We start from the raw sequence: 19,367 nt of genomic DNA on the forward strand, positions 1-19,367 counted from the left end.
AAAAAATATAGCCAGAGTCCGCCCTATTCTCTCTCGGGCCAACACGGAGATGCTGATGCATGCTTTTATTACCAGTCGCATTGATTACTGTAATGCCCTGCTCTCTGGTCTTCCTAAGAAGAATATTTCAACTTTACAACTCTTGCAAAACTCGGCAGCTCGTGTGCTGACGAAGACCAGAGGGCGGGCCCACATTACACCGGTTTTAGAATCGCTGCACTGGCTCCCCGTGTGTTTCAGGATCGATTTTAAAGTTCTTTTATTGGTTTTTAAATGTCTTAATGGTCTTGGGCCTTCTTATCTCTCAGATCTGCTTTTACCATACGAACCCTCGCGGACCCTGAGGTCCTCTGGTACTGGCCTTTTGATTGTCCCTAAAGTCAGGACACATACTCACGGAGAGGCAGCTTTTCAGTGGTATGGTCCTCGTCTGTGGAACAGCCTGCCGGAGGAGCTCAGGGCCGCAGAGAACGTACATGTTTTTAAGAACAGGCTCAAGACCCACCTTTTTAATTTAGCTTTTACTTAGCGTTTATTTATTTTTTATGCTTATTTATTCTATCCTGTTATTCTATTATTAATTTAGGATTTACCTAATATTTCTTGATTTTATTCTTATTCATTTTTTAATCTTCTTACTCTATTTATATTTATATTTATATTTATATTGTATCCTGTTCTTATTTATTTTATCATTTTACCCTGTATACATCGTATTGCGTCATATCTCCAGTGTTTCCTCGGAGGGCGCTCTCTGCACCGGGGCTGTTATTGACCGTGGCTGCTGGGTCTCTGGGGTCCTCTCAGCCTGGTTGGGGGGCTGCTTTGCCTCCCTCCGGCTGTGTGCCCAGCCCGGAGGCTGCGGTCTGTGACCGGCTCCCGGTGCAGACGGCTCTCTGTTATAATGTTTCCTCACTTGGCTCATGCGAGCCCAGCCCAATTTTTACTCTTTAAGTGTGCGCGTGTGTGTATGTATGTGTGTGTGGGTGGGGGTGGGGGGATATATGTGTATTGAGAGTGTGGGGAGTGAGTTGGAGGGTGGGGTGGGCTGCTTTTAACTATGTAAAGCACTTTGTGCTACATTTTTTCTGTATGAAAAGTGCTTTATAAATAAAGATTGATTGATTGATTGATTGATCTCCAAGGGAGAGGCCAGCCCCCTTTTGGAGGATTTAACCTTTGCCACTTGGATCCATGGTCTCATTTTCTGAGTCACTACCTAGAACTTGTACTGACCAGTACATCTTTGCCTTCACACTCCACGCTCTGTGTTCAACACAACAGAGTAGTACAAAATCAGCATCAACACAGATACTGTACCAATCTGTTTGCTCTTGAGATCTTGAGACTCTTAAGCGTCTCCACTTGTGGCAGCAACTTGTTTCCAGCTGAGAGCCAGGGCATCAGACTTGGAGGTAATTTAGATCCCAGTCACTTCAAACTTGGCTGCAAACTGCGCCAGTGCAAACTGCAGGTCATTGCTCAATAAAAGCCAACAACCCTAGCTTTTAAAATCAAATTATATCATATCTGCCACTGAAGTCAAGTTGGACAACAAGTTATGGATTATTGATAACATGGCAACTATACAGTTATAACAGCTGCAACTGAAACTTGATATGGTTGGGGTCTATAAAGTTTTGGACAATCAAACATTTAAACTCAATTAAAATGTAACTGAAGTGCAGATTTTCAGCTTTATTAAAGGGGTTTAACAAAAATAATTGTGATTTTATGATAGGGAAATTGAAACTGTATCTGTGTAGTTTCTCAGTAATCCGGGTCATAGTCTTTAGAGCTAAAGAACATGATGATTAAACTTCCTAGAGTTTAAAGAACTCCAGTCGCCTTCTTTTTAAGATTCTAACACTACTGAAAAAGAGCAAGGAGTCCTTGAGAAGCTTTAGAATAAAGAGAATGAGATGTTTACCACCACCATCTGTGGTGTATGTGATTACACACATCTACACTCATGCTTAGTTGCAGAATGCTCCACTAACCTATCAAATCAACATTACAAGTGGTTTTTAGTAGTGTCATGATGTATATCTGCACAAAGCAAAATCACAGGATTGTTTTCCAGTATCTGTGTTGTAGATGGCATGGGGATTGGAGACAGATATGAGAATGCAAGGCAGGGCTTTTTGCTAGGCTAGTGAAAACAGCAACACAAACCCCTGGTGCCAAGCATTTTCCTCTTCTTAACACTAAATGTCTTGCCTGGAGCTACAAATTGCTAAACACAACCATACTCATATGCTCACGAATGCTGTGTATTGTGACTAAAACAAATCATGAATTTGTTTTGGGGTTTTTTTTTTTAACACAAAAAAGAACTTTATATGCTGTACTATTACAAACCTTCTTAGAATTGAGGTGTTTACCTTTGCAGCCTTTTATAAAATAGTGAATGAGCCCACAGATTGGTGAACTTGTGTGTCAGTGAAGCTTGTTGTACAACATGGTTTGAGTGCTCAATTAGGGTAGAAAGCATGCACACTGAGACATACTATCTTTTTGCTGTTTGCAGATAAAAAAGTATCAGCAAAATGTGCTAGCCTGTCACATCATTTCTTTCACTTTGATAGCTTGATAACTGTCATTCCCCTTAAATGATGTGGCCTCCTTTAATTTCCAACATATTATCTATTGTGATTTTCTTCCCGGTGAGTTATGATGTGTTTTCAAACTGTTTCTTTAATCTTTTGAGCAGTGTATCTATTTCCTGTCAAATTTATTTAACTGCTCAGATAAACAGCAGAGGCTGGTAGCATTAATGACTCCCTGGTTTCGATCCTATCTGTCTGAGAAAAACAGCTAGCAGCATTATCACTGAACAAAAGACTTTATGTTTTTATAATACTTGCCTTTTGAGCTTGCAGTTAAGAACAGGATATGAACAATAGAACACAAAAGTGTGGATAATTTCTGTGTTGCACCACTTCCTCCAGTGTCTTCTTTTCTTTTTTTCACCACTTCCTCAAATGTCTAAAGAGAAAGAGAGCACATGGTGTGGTTGCGAGAGCATGCCTGTCATGACAGACCATTAAGGCTGATCTCTTTGCATACGTTTTTACTTTTTCAGATTCCTATGCCCATCTTACCACCGTGGTTTTACACTCAGATTTTCAATTGCTTATTTAAACAAAACTGAGAAGTTGTTTATGAGACTTTCTCTAGTGGTAAGGGAACTTTATAAAATGCCTTTCATGTTTTTATTTAATACTACTGAATTTCAAAATGCTATATGTTGACATATTATAAAACTGTATTTGCATGTTGCTTTTTGTACATCCTCCCTTAATGCATATTTTCCCTTCACTCAAGGGCATAGCAGGACTGACCGCAGAGTACTAGCTGATGCATGTGGGTCTGGTGTGAGCAGAGTCGAGCTCAGGGAGGGTGGAAAGTCATCTAGAGGAGACAAGATGGGTCAAAAATGGGAGCAGTATAGGTGACCTTTTGCCCTTTGAAAGCCAGGAATTAACACTTACAATAAATAACTAAATAAATAATAATAACTAATTAAAATAACTAATAATAACTAAAGAAATAAATAATACAATAAATAACTCTGTCATATACACTATTAAACACTATTATTAGACACTATTAAAGCCACTACCACGATGGCGTTCAAAGGAGGATCCTGCTCCCTCAAACAAGTTTCCATGATGACCAAACCAGCATAAAAAGGGTTATATTCTGAACATGTGCAAACAGAAAAAGATGATGTGGATGATTCTCACATAAGTGTAGAGAGAATGAAACAAACTTTCTGTGTCTGTGTTTATTAAAAACATAAAAACTATGACATGTACATCGACTGTGAATAACTGGGTGATCACTAAAATGGATTAGGTTGACAAATCTGCCTTCTGTGGTGCATTTTTGTGCTAGAATTTGTATTTCTCTGTAAACTCACATAATTTCTCTCTTCTTTGTAGAAATTAGACACTTTGTAAAAGAACAGTGAATAATGGCACAAAACATAGGGGGAGGGGCATCACTAAGCTACCGTTACTTCACAAAGCGCTGGCTCTGGATGTGGTTTTGTATTTTGGGTTTCACAGTGTTTCCTGTACACAAGAGCATTGAATTTCCTCTATGTTTTCTTTCTGCATGTGATACTGCCAGCCTGTCAGGCGGACATCATATCTCCTGCATCGAACTGATATTCATCTAACCCGGGTCCTTAAGCTGGACATCGTCTGGACGATCCTGAAACACTGCTCACTTCCTTCCATCTCATTATTCCTCCTGCATGCTGTTCAAGCATGCTATCTGTGAGGATGCTAAGCTTCTTCATACTCATCTTTTCACTATGTGGTGAGTAATAAAGATGTTCTTTAAGTACAAAGGGATTTTCCTTAACTCTGTATCTATCTGAAAAATTGATTATTTTATTGAGTTGACAGGAGTAAAACTTTTTAGTTAACTTTGAGTTTCTTTTTGGCCTAACTTTCGGTATCTTGGTGGTAAATGCACAAAAAAGCAAACTAAAACTAATAATTTCTATATGTGTTTTTTAAAAAATAAAATACTCCCATTTTAATGAGGTACTAATGGAATTCGAAGGACTATCAATGTAACCTCTGACTTTTAAAAGAATAAATGAAAACCCATTTTAAGTGGGAGAGGTGAACGTTACTTCTGATACAAAGTTCCGTTTTCATCAAACTGAGAGAGCGTGGGCCATATTGAACTTTACAGTCTGATGAAAAATAAAGCTTTCACAGGACTCTTTGTAGTCTTGTGAAAGACTAATTATACCCCATCATTCAGTAGCTTTAAAAAACCTTTAGCAGCAATGACTTGCAGTAACCACTTTCTTTACAATGTTATCAGTTTCTCACATAGTTGTAGGTAATTTTTTTGTGTGTGTGTGTGTAGGTGGTCAGAGATGTTATGATTAAGCTGCGACCACGCCACCTAGTGGAATTTCACCCCTAGGAAATATACAGTGTTTTCAAACATCCTAACCAAAAGCCTACACTGGTTTGAAAGTGCACTACTAAAGCAGATTGCTTCCAAAATTAAAATACCTTTAATACATTTGTTAAAAACAAATTATAATTCCAGTCTGGTTCACAATATAAATTGACTGTGACACGACCTATCATAGCTAAAATGTATTCCAGGCAAACAATATGAAAACATTACACACACACACACACACACACACACACACACACACACACACACACACACACACACACACACACACACTTTTAAGACAAAGAAAATAAAAAGTACACACATCAAATGGTAAGTTAGATTCCACAGGTGAACCGTCACCTGCGCTGCTGATGGTCATTATAACAATTCATCCCAGTGCAAACACTCCAAAAAGGAATGCCCATATGGCACTCTCTGTGGTGACTGGAGCAAGTCACTAAATGAGCCAATATAAATACCATATGCAGGTAAACAGCAGCAAGACACAGGGCATGAAATCACTCAAGTCCTAGAAATAAAACAATGGCTTTAGCATCTAGTTTTATATTTTGCTGTCGACAGGAATAACGTGCTAAATGTTTCTTACCACAGAATTAAAAGGACACTATATCCACCTATCCATAGTAATGCAACTGCCCTCTCTGCAATAATTAAATCGACCACTACCCAAACATAGCCACAAAGAAGCCATCACACTGCTCATTATACCAATAAATTTGATAAGATAGAGGATGACAAGCATACAGTCTAGTAACTGTTGTAGAGCCTGATCAAAATTGCCTGGGTTATCCCTCCAAAAATGATGATGAGTACATAAATGTTGAAAACAGCCTTAGAATATTTTTGTTTATTTGCTGGAGTCCAATTTCTATTTGTACTCTCATGATCTTTAACATCTAACATGCTTTGTGAGGCTTTGTAGAGTCTGACGTGCAGCTCTTTTTTTATTGGACTTTATCTGAGCATTGTACAGTCTGACTTTGGGTTGAATTCGCTTGATGGTTAGTTAAACATCCTCATGGATTTGATTAGCAGCATGTGGATGCCATTTATCCTCTTAAAACTTGTGAAAGCAGTAGGGGTATACTTATTTATTTATTTATTTATTAACCTTTATTTAACCAGGAAGATCCCATTGAGATTAAAAACCTCTTTTTCAAGGGAGACCTGGCCAAGATAGGCAGCAGCAGATGTCTCACAGTTACAGAAATTACTCAAACACAGGCAGCAACAACACACATGCAACAATAAGTGAAAGAATACAAATAAAATAAAAATAAAATTCAATAAAATTCAAATAAAATAAAAAGTCAGTTAAAATGACAATCAATCTAATTGAAACAGTTGCATGTTATGGACTTGGCCTCAAGGATTCGTAGTTTAGATTTAAAATCACTTAATGAAATGAATTCAGTCATTTTCCATTCCTTCTGCAGTTTGTTCCAGGCCAAGGGTGCTAAATGGACAAAAGCTCTTTTACCAAGTTCAGTTCGGGCAAATGGAACAGAAAGCAACAAGTAACCATGCGGACGAAGAGAATACCGACCAGCATGTTTCATTACAAGCAGGGAACATATATAAGAAGGCAGCAACCCAAGTATCGCCTTATATATAAAACTGTATAAATGAGAGTTCCTCCGACTTACCAAAGCAGGCCATCCTACCTGAGAGTATAACTCACAGTGGTGAATCTGAAATTTACAGTTAGTGATGAACCTCAGACAAGCATGATACACAGAATCAACCATTCGAAGACATTGAGCAGAAGCATTCATATATAGAATATCACCATAATCCAGCACAGGCAAGAATGTTGCAGCAACAAGCCGCTTCTTTGTATTAAAAGAGAAACACAACTTATTTTGAAAATAAAATCTCAGTTTTAACTTCAGGTTTTTCACAAGATTCTCTACATGTGGTTTGAAGGTAAGCGAGTCATCAATTAAGATTCCCAGATATTTATAGGTGTGAACCAACTCTATTTTATTACCTTCAAGAGTGGTTACTGATGGGATTGTTTGGGCTCGTCTCCTTGATTTAGAAAACAACATGAGCTTTGTTTTGTCTGCGTTGAGAACAAGTTTAAGCTGATGTAATGAGTGCTGGACAGCAGAAAAGGCTTTCTGCAAGGAGTCGATGGCTTGGACAAGAGTTGAACCACAGCTGTAAATAACTGTATCATCAGCATAGAAGTGCAAGTTTGCATCTGGCACATGTAGACTAAGATTGTTTACGTAAATGATAAATAGAAGGGGACCTAATACAGAACCCTGTGGCACTCCGCTGTGCACTGTAACAAAGTCAGAACATAGACCGTCAGATTTAATGCACTGAGTCCTGTTACTGAGGTAGTTTGAGAACCATGCCACTGCTCTCTCAGAGAGTCCTGACTGGAAGAGTCTAAGTTTTAAAATACAATGATCAACAGTGTCAAATGCTTTTGACAAATCAATAAAAAGGGATGCACAGTGTTGTTTTTTATCAAGTGCAATAGTAATATCATTTACCACTCTAATTGCAGCTGTGATAGTACTGTGATTCTTCCTAAAGCCTGATTGATATTCAGATAAAATGGCATTGATGTGCAAAAACTCCTTTAACTGCTCACACACAAGAGCTTCAAGAACTTTGGCCAGCACAGATAGATTAGATATTGGTCTGTAATTAGTTAACACTGCTGGGTCGCCCCCTTTTAATAGAGGAACAACAAAAGCTGATTTCCATACTGAGGGAATTTTATTCATGTCCAGTGTGAGGTTGAAAAGTGTTGTGAGAGGCTCTGCTACAAAATCAGCTGCCAGTTTCAAGAAGTAAGGATCTAGTAAGTCTGGCCCTGGAGATTTTCTAGGATCTAACAGTTTAAGAGCTTTACAGACCTCCTGCACAGAGAAAGGAACAAAGTTAAATGGCTGACCAGTGTACACCGGAAGGTTTGTGCCAGATTTTACAGAGACTGGGTTCAGAGAGTCAAACAAAGAGCCAGAAGATATAAAGTGCTTGTTAAAACAATTCATAATCTCCTTCCTATCATAAACAGGAACAGAATCCTTAAAAACATAGGTGGGTAGAGCGTGGGAGCTTTTACTCACTGAAAGAGACTTAATGATTTTCCAGAACTTCTGTGGATTATTTAGGTTCTCAGTGGTGACAGACAGATAATATTCTGTTTTAGCTTTCTTAATAGAGGAAGTACATCTGTTTCTTAGTTGTCTTATTTAGTACTATATTTATTTATAGTGTTTAAATAACAGACAACATATAAATGCACTTTAATTTCAAAATGAATTAAAATGTTTTATTAGTTTTAATCAGTATTTAGCACAGTTTCTCTCCAAAGACATATATTTATTTTTGCATCTTATTGTGAACGCTCTGTGTTTTGATTCATGAAGGTGTCTCTTAGATGTAGACGTTAATAATGTGCCAACATCCTAGAGGGTCCTTGAAATGTTAAACGTTGTTTTCTGTCTTTTAGGACTTTTGGTATTCCTAGGCTGGCCAGTGCATTCTATCTTTTTAAGAATTATTACATATGACCAGGACACTAAACAAAATTTTTAATAACTCTGATTTATTTTGCTTTGGGCAATCGTGGCTCAAGAGTTGGGAGTTCGCCTTGTAATCGGAAGGTTGCCGGTTGGAGCCCCGACTTGGACAGTCTCGGTCGTTGTGTCCTTGGGCAAGACTCTTCACTAGTTGCCTACTGGTGGTGGTCAGAGGACCCGGTGGTGCCAGTGTTTGGCAGCCTCACCTCTGTCAGTGCGCCCCAGGGTGGCTGTGGCTACAATGTAGCTTGCCATCACCAGTGTGTGAATGTGTGTGTGAATGGGTGGATGATTGGATGTGTAAAGCGCTTTGGGGTCCTTAGGGACTAGTAAAGCGCTATACAAATACAGGCCATTTACCATTTGTCATTGTAATATTGGCCTTCTTTACTTGCACTGAGATCTCATTGGGCCTCACATGGTCAATTTTTCAAGGATTTCTGAACCTCTGAAAATGAATATGTTTAAAAACGGTTGAGGCAAATGAGTGGCTGTATTTTAATATCCTGCATTTTACCATATATTACTGATGCTTTTTGATTTTGTTTTGTACTGTTTATTATTAATACTTAGTGTGAAAAACGTGAAGCAGGACAAATAAAACCTAATAAGCACATCAATCTTGTCTATTTACAGATGCTGACAGCATATGCCCACCAGAGCACAACCCTCTTACTCTGAGTTCAACTGAGATCATAGAAGAATATGGAGGAAATTCTGTCACTGTAAACTGCACCACAGCACAGGCTGAACATAAAGGGCTGTACTTTACAGTTGGAAATGAAACCTCTCGCATCATAGAAAATCAAATGTCTATCTCCCAGTCAGTGTCACTGTCAGATTGGAATGTAACGATCAAGTGCAAAGTAAAACTAAATGAGTCTCATGAATGCAGCAAGGACCTTCAAGTTATTACATTCAGTAAGTTTAATTTGAAATAAATACAGAGCAATGCTAAGAAAACTAAAAGCAACGATCATGAGTAACTAACAGTTATCTAACTTTGTTTGGCAGAGAATCCAGAAGTTGATTACTCTGTACAGCTTGTGAACGTGACGCGAAAAGAAACACAGTACAGACTGCAGTGTGACATCATCAATGTTGCACCTGTTCAATACCTGACTGTTAGCTGGTACAAAAACAGAAAAAAAATCCACACAGAATCTTTCAATGACGCAACAACCAAAACTCCAGTAAATGAGTCCTCTATTCTAACAGTCAACATCAACAGAGAAGAAAATGTAGTGGAATTCAGATGTGAAGCGCAGCTGAATTTTGGACGACAAGAACTAAAAACTCCTGCCATTTCTCAAACACAAAAGGTTTCAGCACACTGTGAGTAAACATGCTGCTCTATCAAGACAGAAGGCAAGGCAATATAAGATTACTTGTATAGCACCTTTCATACTGAAGCAATTCAAAATACTTATACTAATACAGAGGCAAAAAGTATATTAAAATTATCCAAAAAAAGAAATGATTTTTTTAAAAAAAATAAAGAAGATGCTTTAATTTTAATTTTTGGCTTAGATCAAATAAATTATTGTCAATTTAGCTATCTGTTGTGCAAATATAAAGCTGAACAAAAAAATTCTTTCTTTTCAGATGCTCCAGAACTAAACACAGAGAGTACTAAAGCCATCTCTTCACTTGAGGGTACTAATATCACTTTGAGCTGTGAAGCTGAGGGAAACCCTCCTCCTGTGTATAACTGGACTTGTGATGGGGAGACTATGTTGGAGAGTGCAAACAGTCTCAATATCACCCGAGTAACAACACACAACACAACTTGCACTTGCACAGCTACCAATTATTTGGGAAACATAACCCACACAATCAATGTTCATGTTGAATCAAAAGGTATTCCTCTTTGTTTACTATCTAATATACATTTAATATATTTGTAGCTCATTTGGATGATAGTGATGGTACATATTCAATTCAATTCAATTCAATTTTATTTATATAGCGCCAAATCACAACATAAGTCGCCTCAAGGCGCTTCATAGATACAGAGAAAAACCCAACAATCATATGACCCCCTATGAGCAAGCACTTTGGCAACAGTGGGAAGGAAAAACTCCCTTTTAACAGGAAGAAACCTCCGGCAGAACCAGGCTCAGGGAGGGGCGGCCATCTGCTGCGACCGGTTGGGGTGAGAGAAGGAAGACAGGATAAAAGACATGCTGTGGAAGAGAGACAGAGGTTAATAACAGATATGATTCAATGCAGAAAGGTCTGTTAATACATAGTGAGTGAGAAAGGTGACTGGAAAGGAAAAACTCAATGCATCATGGGAATCCCCCGGCAGCCTATGTCTATCCCATAACTAAGGGAGGATTCAGGGTCACCTGGTCCAGCCCTAACTATATGCTTTAGCAAAAAGGAAAGTTTTAAGCCTAATCTTGAAAGTAGAGATAGTGTCTGTCTCCTGAATCCAAACTGGAAGCTGGTTCCACAGAAGAGGGGCCTGAAAACTGAAGGCTCTCCCTCCCATTCTACTTTTAAATACTCTAGGAACAACAAGTAGGCCTGCAGAGCGAGAGCGAAGTGCTCTAATAGGGTGATATGGTACTACAAGGTCATTAAGATAAGATGGGGCCTGATTATTTAAGACCTTGTATGTGAGGAGCAGGATTTTGAATTCAATTCTGGATTTAACAGGAAGCCAATGAAGGGAAGCCAAAGCAGGAGAAATATGCTCTCTCCTTCTAGTCCCTGTCAGGACTCTTGCTGCAGCATTTTGGATTAGCTGAAGGCTTTTCAGTGAGGTTTTTGGACATCCTGATAATAATGAATTACAGTAGTCCAGCCTGGAAGTAATAAATGCATGAACTAGTTTTTCAGCGTCACTCTGAGACAGGATATTTCTAATTTTAGAGATGTTGCGCAAATGGAAGAACGCAGTCTTACATATTTGTCCTTCAATGCACATATTAAACATGTCCTGGTCAAAAATGACTCCAAGGTTCCTCACAGCGTTACTGGAGGCCAAGGTAATGCCATCCAGAGTAAGAATCTGGTTAGATACCATATTTCTAAGCTTTTCAGGGCCGAGTACAATAACCTCAGTTTTATCTGAATTAAGAAGCCGAAAGTTAGCGGCCATCCAGGTCTTTATGTCTTTAAGACATTCCTGCAGTTTAACTAATTGGTGTGTGTTATCTGGCTTCATGGACAGATAGAGTCGGGTGTCATCTGCATAGCAGTGAAAATGTATGCTATGTCTTCTAATGATACTGCCTAAGGGAAGCATGTATAATGTAAACAGAATTGGTCCTAGCACTGAACCCTGTGGAACTCCATAATTAACCTCAGTGTGTGAAGAGGACTCTCCATTTACATGAACAAATTGGAGTCTATTAGATAGATATGATACAAACCACTGCAGTGCAGTACCTGTAATACCTACAGCATGTTCTAATCGCTCTAATAGGATATTATGGTCGACAGTATCGAATGCTGCACTAAGGTCTAGCAGGACAAGCACAGAGATGAGTCCACTGTCAGAGGCCATAAGAAGATCATTTGTAACCTTCACTAAATTTGTTTCTGTGCTGTGATGAGCTCTGAAACCTGACTGAAACTCTTCAAATAAACCATTCCTCTGCAGATGATCTGTTAGCTGTTTGACAACTACTCTTTCAAGGATTTTTGATATGAAAGGAAGGTTGGAGATTGGCCTATAATTAGCTAAGACTGCTGGGTCTAGAGATGGCTTTAACTACAGCTAGCTTGAAGGCCTGTGGTACATAGCCGATCATTAGAGATAGGTTGATCATATTTAAGATCGAAGAATTAATTAATGGCAGGACTTCTTTGAGCAGTTTTGTAGGAATGGGGTCTAAAAGACACGTCGATGGTTTGGAGGAAGTAATTATTGAAGTTAACTCAGAAAGATCAATTAGAGAAAAAGAGTCTAACTTAACATCAATGGTACTAAGAGTAGCTGTAGATAATATTACATCTGTGGGATGATTACTGGTAATTTTTTCTCTAATGATAAAAATTTTATTTGTGAAGAAGTTCATGAAGTCATTACTAGTTAACGTTAAAGGGATTGTTGGCTCAAAAGAGCTCTGACTTTTTGTCAACCTGGCTACAGTGCTGAAGAGAAACCTGGGGTTGTTCTTATTTTCTTCAATCAGTGATGAATAGTAAGATGTTCTGGCTTTGCGGAGGGCTTTCTTATAAAGCAGCAAACTATTTCTCCAGGCTAAATGATGATCCTCTAAATTTGTGACACGCCATTTCCTCTCCAGATTACGAGTCATCTGCTTTAGGGTACGTGTTTGAGAATTATACCACGGAGTCAGGTACTTCTGATTAGAGACCTTAGTTTTCACAGGAGCTACAGTATCCAGAGTCGTACGTAGTGAGGAGGTGAAATTATTAACAAGATAATCGACCTCTGTTGGGGTAGCGTTCAGATAGCTGCTCTGCTCTATGTTGGTACAGGGCATTGAAGATGATAACAGTGGGTGGATTATAGTCTTAAACTTAGTTACAGCGCTTTCAGAAAGACATCTACTTTGATAAAGTCTACTCTCCACCGCTGTGTAATCAATTATTGTAAATGTTATCAGGAAATGATCAGACAGGAGAGGGTTTTCAGGAAACACTGTTAAATGTTCAGTTTCTATGCCATATGTTAAAACAAGATCTAAAGTGTGATTAAAGTGGTGGGTGGGTTCTTTTACATTTTGAGAGAAGCCAATTGAGTCTAATAACAGACTAAATGCCATGTTGAGGCTGTCATTTTTAGCATCTACATGGATGTTAAAATCACCCACAATAATTATTTTATCTGAGATCAGAACTAAATTAGATATAAAGTCTGAGAAATCAGACAGAAACTCTGTGTAAGGCCCAGGTGGACGATAGATGATAACAAGTAAGACTGGTTTCTGAGTTTTACAGCTGGGGTGGACGAGGCTAAGCATCAGGCTTTCAAATGAATTAAAAGTCTGTCTTGGTCTTTCATTAATTAATAGGCTGGTGTGAAAAATTGCTGCCACACCGCCCCCTCGGCCTGTGCTTCGAGATTTCTGGTAGTTAGAATGACTCGGGGGTGTTGATTCATTTAAACTAACGTAATCATCCTGCTGCAACCAGGTTTCTGTAAGGCAGAGTAAATCAATTTGTTGATCAATTATTAAGTCGTGTACTAACAGAGACTTGGAGGAGAGAGACCTAATATTTAATAATCCACATTTCACTGTTTTACTCTTTGGTTCAGATGTGGATACTTTATTGTTCTTTCTTTGTAATTGTTTATGTTTAAGTTGTTTGTTGCTGGTTTTTAGTTTGTTTTTTGTCTGTTTGGGAGCTGACACAGTCTCTATGGAGATAGATTTTTGGGGGGGTAGCAGGAGGAGAGAAGCTGCAGAGAGGCGTGTAAGACTGCAACTCTGCTTCCTGGTCCCAACTCTGGATAGTCATATTTTGGGGGGGTTTAATAAATTTGTCCGTATTTCTAGAAATGAGAGCTGCTCCATCCAAAGTGGGATGGATGCCGTCTCTCCTAACAAGACCAGGTTTCCTCCAGAAGGTTTGCCAACAGTGTTGGGAAGGTTACTTTTAAAATGTATTCCATTACAGAATACAGATTACATGCCCCAAAATGTATTCTGTAACGTATTCCGTTACGTTACTCAATGACAGTAACGTATTCTGAATACTTTGGATTACTTAATATATTATCATGCTTTTTACAACAACGTGAATGTACTATTGCTGTGTGATTTATTACTATTACTGAAAGTCCGCGACTCCGAACTGTAGTAAAGGGACCTCTGACTAATACGGCGGGGTCCCTGTCGGCTCGTAGCCGAAAACTAGCTTTACTTTGTTGTGTGGGTCAACTTTTCTTGCGAGAGCCAGAGACAGGCGTTGAAAGACTGCTCCAACGGAACTTATTGTTTCGGAGGAAAACACGAACACGGTGTACAGTCGAGTCTTAATAGCTTACTTACAACTGGGCTCGTCAGGCACTCTTCTTGGCTGCAGTGGTTATTATTATATTTACATGCTTCCAGCTCCCGTTTTTCCTCGATGACAACTCGTACCTTTCCACTCGCCTTTTTCTCCCTCCTCGCTCACAGACCGATAACGTGTATGGCAGTCCATTCTCCCTGCAACACGGACTACACTGCCCATGATGCTACATTCTTTAGAGCTATGCTTGTAGCATTCTGCCTGTTAGCTTAGCACAACAACAACGAAAAGGCGCTCTCTCACCCAGGAAACACACAGTCGCAGAGAGAGAGAGAGCGTCGCCCTGTAACCATGGCAACCATAACGCTGCCGCCTGGAACAACAGAACGTAGCTGTCAAACAAAACCCAAACAGTCCTGACCCGCGACAAAATGAAACAGGAAAGTACCGCCGTGTAATCCATTTATTTCAACAAAGTAACTGTATTCTGAATACCACCTTTTTAAACGGTAACTGTAACGGAATACAGTTACTCGTATTTTGTATTTTAAATACGTAACGGCGGTACATGTATTCCGTTACTCCCCAACACTGTTTGCCAATTATCTATGAAGCCCACATCGTTTCTGGGACACCACTCAGACAGCCAGCAATTTAAGGAGAACATGCGGCTAAACATGTCACTCCTGGTCTGATTGGGGAGGGGACCAGAGAAAACTACAGAGTCCGACATTGTTTTGGCAAAGTTGCACACCGATTCAATATTGATTTTAGTGACCTCCGATTGGCGTAACCGGGTGTCATCACTGCCGACGTGAATTATGATCTTACTGAATTTACGTTTACCCTTAGCCAGCAGTTTTAAATTTCCTTCAATGTCGCCTGCTCTGGCCCCTGGAAGACAATTGACTATGGTTGCCGGTGTCTCTAGCTTCACATGTCTGAGAACAGAATCACCAATTACCAGAGTTTGACCCCCGGCGGGTGTGTCGCCGAGTGGGGAAAAACGGTTAGACACATGAACGGGTTGGTGGTGTACCTGGGGCTTCTGTTTAGGACTATGCTTCCTCCTCACCGTGACCCAGCCGCCCTCTTTCCCCAGCTGCTTGGGGTCTGCCGGGGAACAGCTAGCGGGGCCTACGCTATCTTCGGCTGCACCAGCTACAGGGGCCTGGCTAGCTATGGGTGAATGAAGGGTGCGAAGCCGAGTCTCCAATTCAGTAATCCTGGCCTCCAGAGCTGCAAATATGCTACATTTGTTACAGATATCATTACTGCTAAAGGAGGCCGAGGAGTAACTAAACATCTGACACAATGAGCAACAAAGTGCAGGAGGGACAGGTGAAGTAGCCATGGTGCTAACGAGTCGGCTACGAGCTAGGCTAAGCTAAGCTAGCGAAACAGTACAGAGACAGTGAGTGAATACTTTGGCTATAAATTAGGTAGTGAGTACACAGAAAGTGTGCTTCGGATGAAGCACGTGAAGATTATACTATGAAAAAGAATGTATTTAAATGTATTAAATAAAGTTGTTAATTAAATTGCTAAGCAAATAAGCTACTCAGAAACACCACTGTGTTTGAGCAGGAACAGGAAGTGATACTCTACCGCAGAGCGAGCGAACACCAAGTGACAGCGCCACCAAGAGTAAATATCCTTGTTTACTCTACATCTAATATTCTTGTGGATTATTTAGATAATACTGCTGACCTATTTCTTATTTTATACCAAATCCTCGCTAACTGTGAATATGTTTGCTTGTGAATAGCAGTTTCTTCTTCTTTTGAGCATGCAATTTAATGAAAACAATGCTTAAACTGAAACAGGCTAAACACAGTCACATACTGCAACTGAAAATATTTCTATGTAAATAGCAGGTTGCCCTTTAACACTGACACCTTCTGAAATGGTTGTGAGATTTGGAGATCCAGTTTTAATCAACTGCAGAACATCAGCCACAGATGTTGAAGGAATGGGCTGGGAGGCTCCATTTGGAGGTACAGGATTTGAGCGTCCTCCTGTTGTCACTTGGAGGGTTGAAAAACTAGAAGAGTGGTCTCCAAGTCCTTCCTGCTATACTACTCTGGTTGATGGATCACAATGTGCTGTGCAACCACTCATAACTGTTTACAGTAAGTACATGTGCACACACTGTTTTATTGTGTTATAAACTATATGAATTGAAATTTGTAATATAATATAGCAACAGTATGACTTTTTTATTTACAGAAACTCCAGATTCTGTGTCAGTGTCTGACATGGGTCATAGTCCGATGGTGGAGGGCAGAGAGTATGATCTGAAATGTGATGTCATCAATGTTGCTCCTGTACAGAATCTCACAGTGAAGTGGTACGGAGGCAATGAAACTGTGCTCACACAGATGTTTAATGACTCCACTATGACTCCAGTAAACGCATCTTCTACCCTGAGAATCTCCACTCAGAGAGATTACAATGGATTAACTTTTAGATGTGAGGCTGAGCTGCACCTCGGACCCAAAGGACCAAAGTTCCTCCCTAATGTAACCTCACCACCTTACACTGCTGTTGTTCTTTGTAAGATTCCCAACTACTTACTTCATATTTTTAAATCTAAGACACAGCTCTGTGATCTATGAAATATAAATTAATCTATGTTGATATTCCTTCCTAGATAAACCATTCATGGAATCTTGTCCAGACCACGTCACTGTTAATGAAAGTGCTGCCTTCAGCATTGACATGTTATCCTGTCAGCCTGATGGGAACCCTTTTCCCACTGTTCAGTGGTTCTATGAGGAGAAACTCATCAATCCATCGAGGTCACTGACCAGGACTGACTCAGGAAAGTACACGGCTATAGTTGAAAACAGTCGTGGCAGAAGCAACACCTCAGTTCATATCACAGTGGAATGTGAGTGCATCAGACCTGGATCATTTTATATTTTAGCCGAATAATGATAAAACACACTAAAGTATTGACAAGATAATATTTTGTTTTCAATTATTTACATATTTATTTAAATGAATCTGATACCATTTTTACAGACAGTCCTTCTTTCACCTGCAAAGAGCACTATGAGATCACAGTGAATGATAAACATCAAAGTATCTGTGAACCAGTAGGATTACCTACACCCACCCTCACCTGGTTTAAAGATGGCAAACAGATGGTTTCCCCACAGCGCTGGAAAAAGAATGATAGTGGAAAATACTTGCTTAATGCACACAACACACATGGAACAGCTGAACACACACTGTATCTTGAAATTTTGTGTAAGTTTTAAGTTTTTAATTTTTCAGAATGATATAGTCTTTTTATGATTTTTCAACAGTGAAAATAAGTAATTTGAGATGATAGCATATTTTGAAGGATATTATTTCTGTTTCAAAATTTGGTATTTTTTCCAGATGCCCCTGAATTCAAAGAAGGAAATGAAAGCAAGGAGGTACTGCAGGGTGAGAATGTTACTTTAAGCTGTAGTGCTGACAGTAACCCACCCTCAAACATCACCTGGATCTACACAGCTGCAGTGAATTCAAACATGACCACTGAGGGGCACCAGAAGACTGTCACTATCACTAGAGCCACGTCTACCAATGCTGGTTATTACATTTGTGTTGCAGAGAATAAAGTTGGGAGAAATACACGATTCATCACACTGATGATAACAGGTATGATTATTGACTCAGTGCAGAAGAGCTATGGGAATGTAGAAAGTGAAAGATTACTGATGTTCAATTTCAACAATGCATGGGATTGAGAAATTAAATGAATCTTATGTTTTGAATTTTGTTTCTCTTACAGGTAAAAGCAGTCAAATCCCATTTCCAATCATTTGGGTGTCGCTCACTCTATTGATCATCATTCTGATTCTTCTTGTGGTCTGTTGTCGCATTTGCCAAAAAAAACGTGGACATTACAGTTTTTTTCCTGTCAAAGTGTCAAATGTCTCAAATATCCCTTTGACTAGTGTACAAGCCAATGGAAAAGCTAAGGATTTTTAACGAATCCTGTTCTGTATATCAAATGTTGCCCCCTGGCCTGGTGGGTTTCAGGTAGGGAGGTGATCCAAAATCCTGCAACTGTTTATTAAAATACAGAAGAATGGATCATAAGCTTGTTTACAGCTTTAATCACAGGATTTATTCTACTTCCTTAAACAAAGAGAGACAAACTCAATCTCTTTCTATGATGACCAGCATCTCTTTGAAAGGTATGGAACGACAGATGTTAATACATTGCCAAAAACACATTAAAATTTAAAGTCCAATTAATTTATTGTCACAAATACAATTTGTGTTTCTTTAGCATAGCTAATGCACTTGAAGCACACTTTGCCTGCTAGCAAAAGGTCTGTTGGCCTATGACGATATAGACGTGACAATCTCACTTTAAGAACAGTACTTCCACATTTCTCATTTTCCAGAGTTATATTTCACAACAGTCTTATTATTATTTCTGCTTTGTTACATACAAGCCATTTTAAGGACTATTAACCAAACCTGTACATTAAAATGTTTATTCAGAAACACTTGTTGTGTACTCTATTTGGAATAAAATCTTATTTTTATATTTTGCTGTCTTTTTCTTTCTCCTCACAAGGCAGCTTCTTTTCAGTCTTGAAATATGAGTTGTGTACCTTGTTCAGCCGTCACTGTATTTAAACAAAATATCCTATTTTCATGCATCAGAACTTAATTATGGATCTTTAATGATTTGATTCAAAAAGGTGGGTGTCGCCCAGTATTAGTCAGAGTGTAAAGTGATGGTTTCCTTAGGTTTTATTTTCAGTTAATTAAATAAATACTTAAATAAACAAGATGAGGATATGTGTTTTCTTTTTCCTTTTAAAGGCCTTTAACAAGTCATTACAGGTGAATTGTGACCAAACAGACTATTTTACAATGACCAATACATGCCAGTAGTTCAGAGGTTTTTCAGAC

General features: G+C 39.1%; 1 protein-coding gene across 2 annotated transcripts; it reads left to right on the forward strand.

Moving 5' to 3' along the window:
• The first annotated feature begins 4,035 nt into the window (after positions 1–4,035).
• On the forward strand, positions 4,036–18,996 carry LOC309705748 (hemicentin-1-like). 2 transcript variants are annotated; one of them, XM_082531725.1, is made up of 11 exons: positions 4,036–4,329; positions 9,141–9,425; positions 9,519–9,839; positions 10,110–10,364; positions 16,029–16,088; positions 16,316–16,573; positions 16,671–16,997; positions 17,095–17,334; positions 17,469–17,696; positions 17,832–18,095; positions 18,229–18,996. In XM_082531725.1, the coding sequence occupies exons 1-11, from the start codon at positions 4,278–4,280 to the stop codon at positions 18,426–18,428; spliced, it is 2,490 nt and encodes an 829-aa protein (XP_082387851.1). In that variant the 5' UTR covers positions 4,036–4,277; the 3' UTR covers positions 18,429–18,996. The 2 variants fall into 2 exon arrangements, with proteins under 2 accessions (XP_082387851.1, XP_082387852.1); XM_082531726.1 differs by having other exon boundaries at positions 16,319–16,573.
• Positions 18,997–19,367: the final 371 nt, after the last annotated feature.

Source organism: Aulonocara stuartgranti (assembly GCF_965226115.1).
Source record: "Aulonocara stuartgranti genome assembly, chromosome: 4".
Classification (NCBI taxonomy): domain Eukaryota; kingdom Metazoa; phylum Chordata; class Actinopteri; order Cichliformes; family Cichlidae; genus Aulonocara; species Aulonocara stuartgranti.

What these genes read in the sequence shown, in the direction of transcription:
- LOC309705748 (XM_082531725.1), top strand. Translation starts at nt 4,278, where the DNA reads ATGCTATCTGTGAGGATGCTAAGCTTCTTCATACTCATCTTTTCACTA. An exon ending in TTACACTGCTGTTGTTCTTT is followed by an intron (nt 16,998 to 17,094) that starts GTAAGATTCCCA and finishes ATTCCTTCCTAG; the next exon opens with ATAAACCATTCATGGAATCT. An exon ending in AGTTCATATCACAGTGGAAT is followed by an intron (nt 17,335 to 17,468) that starts GTGAGTGCATCA and finishes CCATTTTTACAG; the next exon opens with ACAGTCCTTCTTTCACCTGC.